The following is a 15,857-nucleotide window of genomic DNA, read 5'->3' on the forward strand; positions in this document are numbered from 1 at the left end:
TATGGAAATACCTCATATTGTTGATGTAAAGTGCTCTGCGGGCTCACAACATGGCTCAAGAGGGAAAGAGCAACTGTGGGATTTGGGAGAACAAATTTTGCTGTCATGGATTTTGGGGGCCTTGCTGCATTTAGGAAGCCCCAAAAAAAATAAAAAAAAATAAAAACACATGCCAAACTATTTGGGAAACTACACCCCATCAAGGAACTTAACAAGGGGTCCAGTGAGCCTTAACACCCCACTGGTGATTGACAAAATTTTGTTAAAATTGGATGTGAAAATGAAAAATTTGATTTTTTTCACTAAAGTGCTGGTGTTACCACAAATTTTTCTTTTTTAAAAGGGGTAATAGGAGAAAATGTCCCACAAAATTTGTAACCCCATTTCTCTTGAAAATGGAAATCCCTAATATGTGGATGTAAAGTGCTCTGTGGGTGCACTAGAGGGCTGAGAAGGGAAGGAGCGACAATGGGCTTTTAGAGAGAGAATTTGGTTGGAATGGAAGTCGGGGGCCATGTGCGTAAAAAAAGTCATTTTTCATTTGCGCAGCCCACTGTTCCAAATATCTGTCAGACACCAGCGGGGTGTAAATGCTCACTGCACCCCTTATTATATTACGTGAGGGGTGTAGTTTCCAAATGGCCTTCAATCCAGCCAAATTCTCCAAAAGCCTAATGGCGTGATCAGCCACCCCTGTGCAAATCACCTCAAATGTACATGGTGCATTCTCACTCCTGAGCCTTGTTGTGCACCCGCAGAGCACTTTGCTTCTACATATGGGGTATTTCCGTACTCAGGAGAAATTGCATTACGAATTTTGGGGGTCTTTTTTTCTTTTTACCTCTTGTGAAAATGAAAAGTATGCGGCAACACCAGCATGTTAGTGTAAAAATGTAATTTTTTTTACACTAACATACTGGTGTAGATCCCAACTTTTCCTTTTCATAAGGAGAAAAAGGCCCCGAAAATTTGTAACGCAATGTCTCTAGAGTACGGAAATACCCCATATGTGACCCTAAACCGTTGCCGTGAAATATGACAGGGCTCCGAAGTGAGAGAGCGCCATGCGTCCTTAAGTGGTTAATGCATTTCTGAAATTCGGTTTGTTATTATGGGGTATTCGGTGCAGAATGATGGGGGGGGGGGGGGGGAACCTGAAATTATGCCACAATATAAAATGTAAAGGGGTCTGAATACTTTTTGAGTGTATTGTATGTACTATCTAGTGATTGGCTCACTTTGCTTTATGTGCACTATCCTAGTATTGAACCCTTTATAGAACAATCACACGTTATTTCCTCTGGTGAGTGGAGACTGTTATAGAGCAGCTCCAGATAATGACTGTGAGTCCCATGGGGGGGGCACATACTTTTGGTGATTTATCCTTATACTGATCATTTCTATTCTTTATATCGGAGCAGTGATTTCTCCCGGGTATGGCCCGTTCCCCGTAGGTTCCTATTCTCACACCTATAATTTCCGCCACGTATAACATGAATGATCACCTGGGAGCCGCAGGCGCTCTGGAGACTTCACAGATAAATACAGAACTTTATTTAAATAGATTTCATCAGCAGCCGCGGGACGTGAAGCAGCAGAGACCAGAGATTGTGTATTTACAGCCGCAGAATTAAAATCACATAAAAATGTATCAAAGTTCATAAGAAAAATTAAAAATCCCGAGCTGGAGGTCTACGAATGTAGAAAACGTCACCGTGTACAAACCAGGGGTCAGCTGTGAGGGAGGAGGAGGCCTGCGCCATAACCGTGAACACACAAGTGCAAATAACAGAGGACGGGTCCAGACGGCAGAGAACACACACGATAAGACAGGGAGGTCGTATAAACACGGGAGGCCTTGGTCCATTCTCCAGTCTCATAGAACGTAGCACCATGATGAAAATCTGCTCTGGGGGCATACAAGGGGGCATCCTCAGCCCTCAGCACAGAAGGACAGGACACCCTGATATGGGGAGAGGTGTGCGCTGTCCGGGGAGACGGCCGGAAAACTCTGGAATAAAGAATAAATAGATGAGACAAAACGAGACACAACATGAGGCAGAGAGTCACAGAGATTACAGGGATACTCCGCCCCTAGACATCCGCTAGCCAAAGGGGCGGGGCCCCCGCGATCTCTGCTGCGGCACCCCAGCAAACTTTGCTCCGTACCGGATGTCTGGCGATGCCAGGCGGAGGCTTGTGATGTCACGGTCACACCCCGCTCATGATATCATGGCCACGCCCCCTCAATGCAAGTCTATGCGAGGGGGCGGGACGTCCGTCATGCCCCCTCCCATAGACTTGCATTGAGGGGGCTGTAGCTGTGACATCACGAGCCTCCGGCGCTGCACCTGATGCTCTAAACGAACACCAGGTGCTGCAGGGAGACCGCTGGGGACCCAGCGGCGGCCCCCCACAATCAGACATCTTATCCCCTATCTTTTGGATAGGGGATAAGATGTCTAGGGGCGGAGTACCCCTTTAACTAAGCCAAGGTGAAGGGTTACAGAGCCGAAACAACATGGACGGTCCCAAAGCAGAGATGAGATGAGATGAAGTGCTGCAGAGATGAGACAAAGGCTGAAACTCCAAACCAATGCTATGACAGATGTACACCCAAAAGGATAAATGTAGGAAAAAATAATACATTTTATTGAGAATACATGAAATACAAAATCAGCAAAAAAAAGACACACAAGAATAAAAACACTTAAAAAGGCTCATACTGAGCAGGGAGACGCTGTACATGTCACCCCAGGACATGGGTGTAAATATGAGGTCAGAAACTCCTTTTCCAAATAACATGTACCTGTATTAACCCCCAAATACTGAATAGATGCTCTTAAAATGTACAAAAATAGATGATGCAAAAAAAAGCACACAAACAACAATATCGTGGTACTATAACAATAGAGAGACCTGCAGAGGGAATGAAAAATCCTGAGAGCCAGCTAAACTCAATAATATAAGGTCAATGGTAATAATAGCTGGTATACAACCGTCTCATAGGGGGAAAAGGCCAGGCAAAAAAGGGACATGAGGAACAGTGAAGTTGGTTAGCCCATGTCCATCAGAGACCCCACGCGTTCCGTCATTAAATGTGACTTCCTCAGCGGTCGCAGAGCCGAGACAAGACAGATGGTCGCAAAGATGAGCCAAGACAATCAGAGGGTCACCGAGACAAGGTAGAGGGTCACAGATGAGCTAAGATAAGGGGAGGAAGAGAATGTAGAGGGTCACGGACAGGAGCACAGACAAGGAAGCGGGTCAGGGACAGGAGCACAGACAAGGAAGCGGGTCAGGGACAGGAGCACAGACAAGGAAGAGGGTCAGGGACAGGAGCACAGACAAGGAAGAGGGTCAGGGACAGGATCACAGACAAGGAAGAGGGTCAGGGAGAGGATCACAGACAAGGAAGAGGGTCAGGGAGAGGATCACAGACAAGTAAGAGGGTCAGGGCGAGGATCACAGACAAGGAAGAGCGTCAGGGACAGGATCACAGACAAGGCAGAGGGTCACGGACAGGAGCACAGACAAGAAAAAGGGTCACGGACAGGAGCACAGACAAGAAAAAGGGTCACGGACAGGAGTTCAGACAAGGAAGAGGGTCAGGGACAGGATCACAGACAAGGAAGAGGGTCACGGACAGGAGCACAGACAAGAAAAGGTCACGGACAGGAGCACGGACAAGGAAAAGGGTCACGGACAGGAGCACAGACAAGGAAGAGGGTCACAGAAAATGCTTAGCGGACACGAACAGAAACAAAGAAGAGGGTTGTAGACAATATTGAGGGTTGCAGAGATGAGCCAAGAGAAAGTGAAGGGTCACAGAAAGGAGCTGACACAATGTGGAGGGTAATAGAGAAGAGACAAAGCAGAGGGTGGCAGACACCAGCCAAGATAAGTTGAAGGGTTGCACAGATGAGTTAGGACAAGGCGGAGGGGTCATGGAGACAAGGCGGAGGGGTCATGGAGACGAGGCAGAGGGGTCGTGGAGACAAGGCGGAGGGGTCATGGAGACGAGGCAGAGGGGTCGTGGAGACGAGGCGGAGGGGTCATGGAGACGAGGCGGAGGGGTCGTGGAGACGAGGCAGAGGGGTCGTGGAGACAAGGCGGAGGGGTCGTGGAGACAAGGCGGAGGGGTCGTGGAGACAAGGCGGAGGGGTCGTGGAGACAAGGCGGAGGGGTCGTGGAGACACGGCGGAGGGGTCGTGGAGACGAGGCAGAGGGGTCGTGGAGACAAGGCAGAGGGGTCGTGGAGACAAGGCGGAGGGGTCGTGGAGACAAGGCGGAGGGGTCGTGGAGACAAGGCGGAGGGGTCGTGGAGACAAGTACAGTACAGATTTAATTCACATTCTTCTGCTAGTTGCTGGAAACAGTTGCTGGCTGATGGAACGACACCTTCTAACAGCTCAACCTGTGGACAGACGCCTCCTAACAGCTCAGCCTGTGGACAGACGCCTCCTAACAGCTCAGCCTGTGGACAGACGCCTCCTAACAGCTCAGCCTGTGGACAGATGCCTCCTAACAGCTCAGCCTGTGGACAGACGCCTCCCAACAGCTCAACCTGTGGACAGACGCCTCCCAACAGCTCAACCTGTGGACAGACGCCTCCCAACAGCTCAACCTGTGGACAGACGCCTCCCAACAGCTCAACCTGTGGACAGACGTCTCCCAACAGCACCGCCTGTGGACAGACGCCTCCTAACAACTCCGCCTGTGGACAGACGCCTCCTAACAGCTCCGCCTGTGGACATACGCCTCCTAACCGCTCAGCCTGTGGTCAGACGCCTTCTAACAGCTCCGCCTGTGGACAGACGCCTCCCAACAGCTCCGCCTGTGGACAGACGCTTCCTAACAGCTCCGCCTGTGGACAGACGCCTCCCAACAGCTCAACCTGTGGACAGACGCCTTCCAACAGCTCAACCTGTGGACAGACGCCTCCCAACAGCACCGCCTGTGGACAGACGCCTCCCAACAGCTCCGCCTGTAGACAGATGCCTCCCAACAGCCCAACCTGTGGACAGACGCCTCCCAACAGCACCGCCTGTGGACAGACGCCTCCCAACAGCACCGCCGGTGGACAGACGCCTCCTAACAACTCCGCCTGTGGACAGACGCCTCCTAACAGCTCCGCCTGTGGACAGACGCCTCCCAACAGCACCGCCGGTGGACAGACGCCTCCTAACAACTCCGCCTGTGGACAGACGCCTCCTAACAGCTCCGCCTGTGGACAGACGCCTCCTAACAGCTCCGCCTGTGGACAGACGCCTCCTAACAGCTCCGCCTGTGGACAGACGCCTCCTAACAGCTCCGCCTGTGGACAGACGCCTCCTAACAGCTCCACCTGTGGACAGACGCCTCCTAAGGATAAGCAGGAGGTGCTGGGAAGTGATATTCTCAGTGATCATTGAATTCTGTGTCGGTTTCTTGGCTGCAGAGCTAACAATCACATGCAGCCTTTTATATTGATGCACTTTAGGCTCATCCTCAGCACATATTTGGTGATGTGTTATGTAATTCTATAAGAAGTAGCACAGTGTGTGGTATATACAGAGATATTCTGCTGGAGGTTTCTCCATGTGTCCTCCTCCCGGGAGGTCCGGGGACCCCAGGAATTACCTGCTCCTTCAGCTCCTTGGTTTGGTCACAGATAAAGAGGGGTTCGTCTGTCTTAGATCGGAGAAGCGGCACAGAGCACACCGTCAGGCTGGAGGTTACCGCCGCCAAATCTGCAAGCACAGAAAAGAAAAACATGAAGGTCACTAAGAAAACCTGCAAATTCTTACAGGGTGCGACATGGTGCAGGACAACACCTACAGCAAGAGGAGAGCAAGCAAATTTATCCTGGGACACAATGGGTTTCACGTATTATAACACACACACAACACAGGGTAAAGAGAGGTTCCGGCACACGATGAATCACTTTGCAATGTTTTATTTAGCTTTCAGCTACAGCGTTACAGCTCACTGTGGTGAGCCACAACGCATGCAGTTACACTGTAGCTGAAAGCTACTATAGTGTCCTGAAAACGCATTTCACATAACTGTAGCGCACAACACGCGCAATATTCTAGAACCCTCTTACCTGTGAGGGTGCAATGCTTCAGTGCCTGCTCGGAGGTGTATTTCCAGACTCTGAGGATGGGAGAATCTCGCTCATTGGTGACGTGGAGGAGACTCTGGGAGTGTAGCAGAGCGCCTCTCCTCACCGGGATCCGGCTGGGACGGACACCCAAACTCTCCAGAGACCTGGAGGGGAGAAGATACAGGTGAAGGAACATGGATGAAACCTCGAGATCCAAGAACAGGACTGAAGCCTGAGCAGACCCAGAAGAGGATAACAGCCGAGATAATAGCTATATAAGAAGGGCTGGTGGCCACAGTACATGTTACCTGGAGAACTCCGCATGGTTATGGCTGTTACTTCTTTTTTGCAAAGTCTGAAACAAAAAGGACATAAATGAGTCACAAAAATCTCTATTACTCCTCATCCATCTCCAGAGTCCATCTTCTCCTCCTCTTCCGTACCTGTATCAGAGGGATTTCTGGGTCGGCCCGGGTCAGTGGTTTACCGGAATCTCCTCCTTCCCGTAGACTCTTATTGACCGCTGCCAGACTCTTGGTCTTGTTGACTGTAGTCAAGTTGCTAAGTCTACTGCCTGGTGGAAGAGAAACCAGAGAAGACCTCACAACCGATACTAAAAAGTGGCCACATAGGAGTCAGACCAACAATCACAGGTCCATGGAACTAAAACAACATTGGCTCCTAGAAGAGGAATCCTGCAAAGTGTGCACAAAGGTGAAGATTCCAGCTCCCATCCTCCATTACTATTGATGGAATACCCTACTAAAGGCATGTCATGGGGTCATACATGGTGAGGGACATGACATTCTAGGAAACACAGGGCTGAACACTGACCTGACATGCTGAGTGTCACTGGCAGGGTATACGATGGCTTCTGATGGACCATAGGGCGCGGGCTTACGAGGGTCGACAAGTGTGGACTGTGGGTGCTGGGGACCTGATGGCTCTTGGTTGGACTGTGGACAGCTGCCCGCAATAGAGACTGGTGGTGCTGCCGCCGCTTCTCCTGGACTTTGGTGTCTGTCAACAGCGGAAGTCAGACTGATCACATATAAGACACACGGCTGGATAAGTAGGTAAAGGCTGGTGAGAGGGTGGTGACGACCACAAAGTGATGTAACAGCACAGAAGTAATGCCCACATAGTGAGGCCACAGCATAGATGTAACGCCCACACAGTGAGGTCACAGAACAGAGGTAACGCCCACACAGTGATGTCACAGAACAGAGGTAACGCCCACACAGTGAGGCCACAGCATGGAGGTAACGCCCACACAGTGAGGCCACAGCATGGATGTAACACCCACACAGTGAGGCCACAGCATGGATGTAACACCCACACAGTGAGACCACAGCATGGATGTAACACCCACACAGTGATGTCACAGAACAGATCTAACGCCCACACAATGATGTTACAGAGGTAACGCCCACACAGTGAGGCCACAGCATGGAGGTAACGCCCACACAGTGAGGCCACAGCATGGATGTAACGCCCACACAGTGATGTCACAGAACAGAGGTAACACCCACAGTGATGTCACAGAACAGAGGTAACACCCACACAGTTGTGTCACAGAACAGAGGTAACACCCACACAGTGGTGTCACAGAACAGAGGTAACACCCACACAGTGGTGTCACAGAACAGAGGTAACACCCACACAGTGGTGTCACAGAACAGAGGTAACACCCACACAGTGGTGTCACAGAACAGAGGTAACACCCACACAGTGGTGTCACAGAACAGAGGTAACACCCACACAGTGGTGTCACAGAACAGAGGTAACACCCACACAGTGATGTCACAAAACAGAGGTAACGCCCACACAGTGATGTCACAGAACAGAGGTAACGCCCACACAGTGATGTCAGAGAGGTAACGCCCACACAGTGAGGCCACCGCATTGATGTAACACCCACACAGTGAGGCCACAGCATGGAGGTAACACCCACACAGTGAGGCCACAGCATGGAGGTAACGCCCACACAATGATGTCACAGAGGTAATGCCCACACAGTGAGGCCACAGCATGGATGCAACGCCCACACAGTGATGTCACAGAACAGAGGTAACACCCACAGCGATGTCACAGAACTGAGGTAACACCCGCACAGTGATGTCGCAGAACAGAGGTAACACCCACACAGTGGTGTCACAGAACAGAGGTAACACCCACACAGTGATGTCACAAAACAGAGGTAACGCCCACACAATGATGTCACAGAGGTAATGCCCACACAGTGAGGCCACAGCATGGATGCAACGCCCACACAGTGATGTCACAGAACAGAGGTAACACCCACAGTGATGTCACAGAACTGAGGTAACACCCGCACAGTGATGTCGCAGAACAGAGGTAACACCCACACAGTGGTGTCACAGAACAGAGGTAACACCCACACAGTGATGTCTCAGAACAGAGGTAACACCCACAGTGATGTCACAGAACAGAGGTAACACCCACACAGTGATGTCACAAAACAGAGGTAACGCCCACACAATGATGTCACAGAGGTAACGCCCACACAGTGAGGCCACAGCATGGATGTAACGCCCACACAGTGAGGCCACAGAACTGAGGTAACGCCCACACAGTGAGGCCACAGAACAGAGGTAACACCCACACAGTGGTGTCACAAAACAGAGGTAACGCCCACACAATGATGTCACAGAGGTAATGCCAACACAGTGAGGCCACAGCATGGACGTAACTCCTACACAGTCATGTCACAGAGGTAACGCCCACACAGTGAGACCACAGCATGGACCTAACAACCACACAGTGATGTCACAGAACAGAGGTAACGCCCACACAGAGATGTCACAGAACAGAGGTAACGCCCACACAGTGATGCACAGAGGTAACGCCCACACAGTGATGTCACAGAGGTAACGCCCACACAGTGATGTCACAGAGGTAATGCCCACACAGTGAGGCCCCAGCATGGACCCAACAACCACACAGTGATGTCACAGAAAAGAGGTAACGCCCACACAGTGATGTCACAGAACAGAGGTAACGCCCACACAGTGATGTCACAGAACAGAGGTAACGCCCACACAGTGATGCACAGAGGTAACGCCCACACAGTGATGTCACAAAGGTAACGCCCACACAGTGATGTCACAGAACAGAGGTAACGCCCACACAGTGATGTCACAGAACAGAGGTAACGCCCACACAGTGATGTCACAGAACAGAGGTAACGCCTACACAGTGATGTCACAGAACAGAGGTAACGCCCACACAGTGATGTCACAGAACAGAGGTAACGCCCACACAGTGATGTCACAGAACAGAGGTAACGCCCACACAGTGATGTCACAGAACAGAGGTAACGCCCACACAGTGATGTCACAGAACAGCGGTAACGCCCACACAGTGATGTCACAGAACAGAGGTAACGCCCACACAGTGATGTCACAGAACAGAGGTAACGCCCACACAGTGATGTCACAGAACAGAGGTAATGCCCCCCCCCTCCACCCCCAATGGCAGCTGATATAACTCGTGATCTGCTAGCTTCACCAAGGCGTCTCCACATGTGATCAGTGTCAAGAGAATGAGGGCGCCCATGCTGGACGGGACACCTCTGGTGTACTCTCTGAAGAGGACTAGAGGACATGGGGCCGTCATGGCGTATGTTTCTGACATTTATGAGGGCTCTCACAGTGTTCCTCCTCACACAGGAGCAAATACTGTTCCCTGCTGCCTCCTTAATAACTCTTCTAGTCCCTGCCTGGTTGTCCTTGTGTAGCGGCTGTGTCTTGGTATCTGCTCCATGCCTGAGACCTATATGTGACAGCCGGACTGCCTTTTCCACAGAACTGTCCAGAGGTTTTCATCACTCTGATAATTTCTTTCTAATTTCCAAATTCACCTATCAGTATGTATCTGGAGTGTGGGAGGAAACCAGAGAATCGGGAGGAAACCCACAAAAACACAGGAATAACATACAAACCCCCCGGCAGATGTTGGTAGAACATACAAACTCCTTGCAGATGGCGGGAGAGCATACAAACTCTCTGCAGATGTTATCCTTAGTGGGATTCAAACCCAGACGCCTCCATTGCTAAGCAATCTAAATGGTCTGCTTCCCAGTAGAGACAAGGACACCAGCATAACCTAAGACGACTCCATCATGAAGGATGAGGAGGTGTCCCCGTCTGTGGTTGCCGCCAGCAGAACTTTTTTTTTTGGGGTTGTCTTGCCGTTTTCCTCTCTAATGCACCAAAGCAGATCAAATAGATCCACAATAGCCTACGCTTCTTAACTGGATTGATTTACTTGGTGTTATATACTGTGATGCTTTCGTGTTTCCAAGACCTGGACTGACATACAGTGAGAGAAAAGGGACGACTTCTTCTGGCGCCAGGTAAATCTTCAGTCCACAAGGATTTTGTTCAGAACTTGTTGACGACCCAGGAGGAGTATACGGGTGTATGGAGCTGGATGGGGACTTGAGCCTGTTCCAATCCCGGTGGCACCCGGCTACTTTCAGTGATCGCTCCGTGTTGCCTATTTTACCTGTTTAGATGCAGCTGTCAAATCTGACCAAGGCATCTAAACAGTTCTACATCACGGATGTCCCAGTGGGACGGATCTGCTCCCTGGGACGCGATTGCAGGGAGTTGAGGCACTGTCATGGCGGTCTCCGGCCTCCATGACAGATTTGCTCCTACCACTCTCACAATTAACCCCTAGAGGTCACTAATACCCTTTTGACCCTCTAGTCCTAAAAATTAAAACCTAATTTTTATTAATATGCACTAATATACAGAGGAGCAAAAAATATTTCAAGCTCTAGTTTCTCAGCAGGATCCGAGTGGTTGTATCCAAGGCCGAACATAATAAGTTACCGGTCCCTTTATTTCAGAGCACTTTATATAGTTCTCCTGAATTAGAGGGGTTATCCGGCCAAAAGACATCTTATCCCCTTATGCAGTCTCGGAAAGCTCTTTCTTTCCTGGGACTGGAGAGGTGACGTAACACCACGCCCCCTACTGTAGACCTGAATGGAGGGGGCGTGTTGTGACGTCACGAGGGTGGCATGACATTACGTCACGTCTCCAGTCCTGGAAAGAAAGAGCTTTCCAAGACCGGAGACTGAGCCCCGCATAGAATGGGGCCCCCCGCGATCAGACATCTTATCCCCTATCTAGTCTCTGAAAGCTCTTTCTTTCCGTGACTGGAAACATAACGTAACACCACGCCCCCTCATGGCTTCACAACATGCCCCCTCCATTCTTGTCTATGGGAGGGGGGTATGATGGCTGTCACGCCCCCTCCCATACACAAGAATGGAGGGGGCGTGACGGAGATCGCGGGGGACCCGCCCCTTTGGATAGGGGATAAGATGTCATTGGCCGGATAACCCCTTTAAGTGCTATATGCGACACACAACTAATAAGGCTCCTATTCATTTAGCGTAAAGTAAGACAGTACTGAAAGTGTAGTATAATGATAACTGTTAAGATATACAGTGACTATGCACATGGGGTCTACACTACTTTTTGGGATATTATCTAATGATTATTGGCTCGATGAGCGATTGTAAAAATGCACTGACCGTACACCGCGCCACCTAATGTACCGCTCTGACAATAGCTGCCGAGGCCCTCCACACTGTGCCCCTCACTATCTACTAGATGATTACTACATAGTCCTAGGCACAGGAGTTATCTAGAACTATACATCCAGATCTATCTGTATTTATCCAAAGGATATAGGAAAACTTCAGGTTCAATGAGCAGCCAATACAGGCCTCTGCCTAAGGCACTAACTGGAAGAAAAATGTCTCCAATACTAAAGCTGCTGTCCATACAGATGTGATATCCGTCAGCAGAACCCTCTGATATCAGCAGGACCAGCAGACCACCCAATGTCTATGGTGGTCTCCTTACTCTGCCCAATGGCCAGGGGGGGTGAAGGGATTAGATCTATTTGATTTTTAAACTCCTGGAACAGATTGAGCTTAAAGGGGTACTCCACCCCTAGACATCTTATCCTCTATACAAAAGATAGGGGAAAAGATGTGTGATCACGGGGGTCTCGCCGCTGTGGACCCCCGCAATCTCGGCTGCTGCACCTAAGACATCCGATGCATAGAGCGAACTTCGCTCTGTGCCGGATGACTGGTGATGTGGGGCGGATGCTAGTGATGTCACGGTTGTGCCCCCTCAATGCAAGTCTATGGGAGGGGGCGTGGCTGTGATGCCACGAGCTGGGCACAACTGTGATGTCATGAGCCTCCGGCGCTGCACCCAATGCTCTAAACGAATACTGGGTGCAGCAGGGAGATAGCAGGGGGCCCCAGCGGCAGGACCTCCACGATTGGACATCTTATCCCCTATCCTTTGGAGATGGCCGATGCCAGAAGGGTATGTAGGAGGACAGAGGGGTCCGGCTGCTTTCTCACCATGTGCAAACTGTGTGGAGAGTGCACGTGTAATAGAAGCCCAATGGGTAATGTTTCTCACTGAGGAGAGCGTCATGACTTCTAGGCCACTAAGAATTCTGGGAAGAAAAGATATGCAGAGCATCTCTCATGCCACCATCTTCAAGTGGTTCTCCCCTAAAGAGTACCTTTCACCAAACTAAACTATTAATATATTTATAAGACACTTTGCTATTTACTTGCTGTTTCTCAACCTTTATTTTATTTATTTTTTTCAAAATAAAGATTCTTTATTTTCACACAGCAAAGAAAATAAACCATGTATCATGAACAATGCAAGAAAACACATCAAGAAAACACAGGCGATGACGGAAGGAAGCCAAGTGCACAAATGGGTGAACAAAGGGTCTTCTCACAAAAACAACGAACATCCCATAGAAATCCGAGGAGAAAACGAATAAAGCGTAAGAGAAGCTTCTGAAGGAAAAGTAAATTAACCGCTAACCTAAAAAACTAAAGGAGGGAGGAAAGAGGGAAAAAAAATTTAAATGGGGGGAGAAGCAGGAGAGGTGGTCCGTAAGAGAATAGAGAGCAAAAAATAGACAGACAGACCTACCTTGCAGAACAGTCGCGGTTCCAGGTGGCTCCAGTTCCAAGAGTTGAGAAAAGCACGACAAGGAAGAGTTTGAGCCCAGAGTTGCCAACCTACGTGATGGTGGCATAGAGATCCTTACATTCTGGGGAGGAGACAAATTCCAGCCATGGGTACCAGATGAACATGTGTTTATCTACCTGGTGACACAAGTCCGCTAATAGTTCTTCAATTCTGTGGAGGTGAGAAACCTCCTGAAGCCAGGACGAGAGGGCCAGGGGGAGTTGAAGAACGCCAGAGGCGGCCAAGAGTAGGAAACGGGCGAGGGTCTTAGATCTCTCCTGGGCCTCGGTCGGGAGAGTGGGAGGGAAGCGGATCAAGAGGCAAACGTAGGGAGGTCAGGCGGTGTACCAGGTCTAGTACCTGAGACCAGTAAGTGGAGAGAGAGAGAGAGGGGGGCAAGTCAGCCATATGTGTTGAATCGTGCTACCCGATGCTCCACAATGCCAACAGTTGTCTGGCAGAGATGGGTAGAAACGGGAAAGGAGGGCAAGAACCCTGTACCCCCACATGAGTAATTTGTAGTTTGTTTCCTGTGCTTTGTAGGAAATCGATGTCTTGTGACACAGGGCCACCGCTGTTGTCCATTCATCCTCAGTGAGAGAGCAACCCCCCCCCCCCCTCCCTGCTAGGCCGGAAGGGAAGGGGTTGCTCCCTAAGAGAGTCCAGGAAGAGATTGTAGAGAACACAATAGGTTAATGAACCTTCGAGGATGAGGCGCAGAGGCGCTCAAAGGGAGTTAGAGGTCGGTGGAGACGGAGGGTTGATCTGGCCGTAGTGTAAAAATGATGTAACTGTGAGTATTGGAAGGTGTGCTTTATCAAAGGAGAGACACTGTCTATCAGTATGGGAAGGGGTTTCAAAGAGGCATTATGAAGGAAGACTTTGAAGGTCACCCCCTCCACCCTTCATCTGCCTAGAAAAGAGGGAGCAGAAAAGGCAGGGTTAAAGGCTTTGTTGCTAATTACCAGAGTCATAGGACCATCAGGTGATGATATGTGGGAACATTTCAGATAAGAGATCCATTCGCATTGAGGCTAGAGGGGCAAGGAGATAATCGGTTTAGAGAGTTCCCGACTCGGAAGCCAAAGGAGGGCTCTGGGGTCTAAACATGAGGCAGAAGATTCTAACTGGATTCACTGCATGGAGTCTCTATGATGGAAGCTGTCTAGAACACGAGAAAGTGAGGACAGATAGTAAGAGAGGCAATCTGGGCTAATCCGCCGTCCCGCTTTCTACGTATCAGGACGGTTCTCGCTATCCTTGGATGCCTATTAGCCCACACGAAGCCAGAAAGGAGTCCCGCAAGTGAGGTAAATGCGTAGGGAAACAGGAAAATAAATATAGGAGGCGGGGGAGTACGTTCATCTTAATGATGTTGACCCTCCCCAGCCAGGAAAAGTCCTTCGGTTCCCATCTGGCTAGGTCTGATCTAAGAGACTGAAGAGGGGGGGAATTAAGTCTGAAAGAGTCAGAAAGGTTAGAAGGGACAATTTTAAACGTATACATTTTCCCGCATGTAGTTATGATTTTTTCCAGGAGTACAACAAAATCCAATCTATATAAGTCGGGGATCATTTTAACCGTATGAAATATAGGACTAACAGTGTCCAGGATGTGCTCTATAAAACTTAACTTTTAATGTCAAATTAAAGATATTAACCAGTGTCTAGTATTATGAAAAAGTATGATTATCTCGGTCTAATAAGAGACATTAACAAGGTGTGTCCGGGACTCTGCAGGGCCCAGTCAGTCCCGAATCACCTCTCACTAGAGGGTGCAGTTTAGTTGCACACCTATAGAGTATAGTAATCAAATAACCCAACGCGTTTCTGCTCGCTAGTATATAGCGGGCGTCCTCAGGGGGTATAAACAAAAGAATAAATCAATGACCGAGAGGATATGATATGTAAAAGGGGGATCCCCAAGGGGCAGTTCTTCCGCCTCAGGAGGAATTGTTCAAGAACCCAGGACTTTCAGGTGGAGGCCCAAGATATGATCACAAGATTCAGAGATAGAGGCTATCCACAATACATTATTAAACAGGCATACAGAGAGGCAGCATCCAGACCACGCACGGAACTACTTACTCCAAAAACAAGAGAATCCAATCACTCGCATCAAGCGAGAATAATTGGAACTTTTGATAAAATGGCTGCTCCAATACGGGAGATTATCTCCCGCCATTGGGAAATTCTAAGAATGGACACTGATCTCCTTGACTTGGTAGGCACTAAACCTCAGATAACTTATAGACGAGGTAAAAGCTTGGGAGACCTTTTGGTACATAGCCATCTTTCCACTAATGACACTCAGGTACATACTTGGCTTAATAGTTCTAAACCTCCACAGGGGTGTTTCCAATGCGGACATTGTCGGGCATGCCAATATGTCTTGAAAAGTACCACAGTCCCACAGTCTTCGATCAAAATCAAACAATTTATGAATTGCTCTTCTACAGGTGTCATCTATGTAGCTGTGTGTACCTGCCCGCTCCTCTACGTAGGCAAGACCATTCGCCCTTTCAAAAAAAGAATTTTGGAACATGTGGGCGATATACGCAATGCACGAGACACCCCGGTGGCAACACATATTATAGAAGTACATAGAGGAGACCTGAGCCAGATTAAATTTACAGCAATCGAAAAAGTAACTCCCTCTGTACGTGGAGGCAACCTGGACAGGTTGATCCTACAAAAAGAATGTAGGTGGATATA

The 15,857-nt window shown here is 49.4% G+C and overlaps 1 protein-coding gene across 3 annotated transcripts in view; it reads right to left on the reverse strand.

Annotated features, from left to right (window-relative positions):
- Positions 1 to 1,537: 1,537 nt before the first annotated feature.
- AGBL5 (AGBL carboxypeptidase 5) overlaps positions 1,538 to 15,857 on the reverse strand; it is a 67,922-nt gene continuing 53,602 nt past the window's right edge. For 2 of the 3 annotated variants that reach the window (XM_056563709.1, XM_056563708.1), the window contains exons 13-18: positions 6,923 to 7,108; positions 6,532 to 6,662; positions 6,397 to 6,443; positions 6,089 to 6,252; positions 5,623 to 5,732; positions 1,538 to 2,011 (exon numbers count right to left, since the gene is read on the reverse strand). In XM_056563709.1, coding sequence (XP_056419684.1) covers positions 1,934 to 2,011; positions 5,623 to 5,732; positions 6,089 to 6,252; positions 6,397 to 6,443; positions 6,532 to 6,662; positions 6,923 to 7,108 — 716 coding nt within the window. In that variant the 3' untranslated portion in view covers positions 1,538 to 1,933. The remainder of the gene's footprint in view (positions 2,012 to 5,622; positions 5,733 to 6,088; positions 6,253 to 6,396; positions 6,444 to 6,531; positions 6,663 to 6,922; positions 7,109 to 15,857) is intronic. The other variant, XM_056563710.1, reaches the window with a different exon arrangement.

This window comes from Hyla sarda, chromosome 3, assembly GCF_029499605.1.
Source record: "Hyla sarda isolate aHylSar1 chromosome 3, aHylSar1.hap1, whole genome shotgun sequence".
Classification (NCBI taxonomy): domain Eukaryota; kingdom Metazoa; phylum Chordata; class Amphibia; order Anura; family Hylidae; genus Hyla; species Hyla sarda.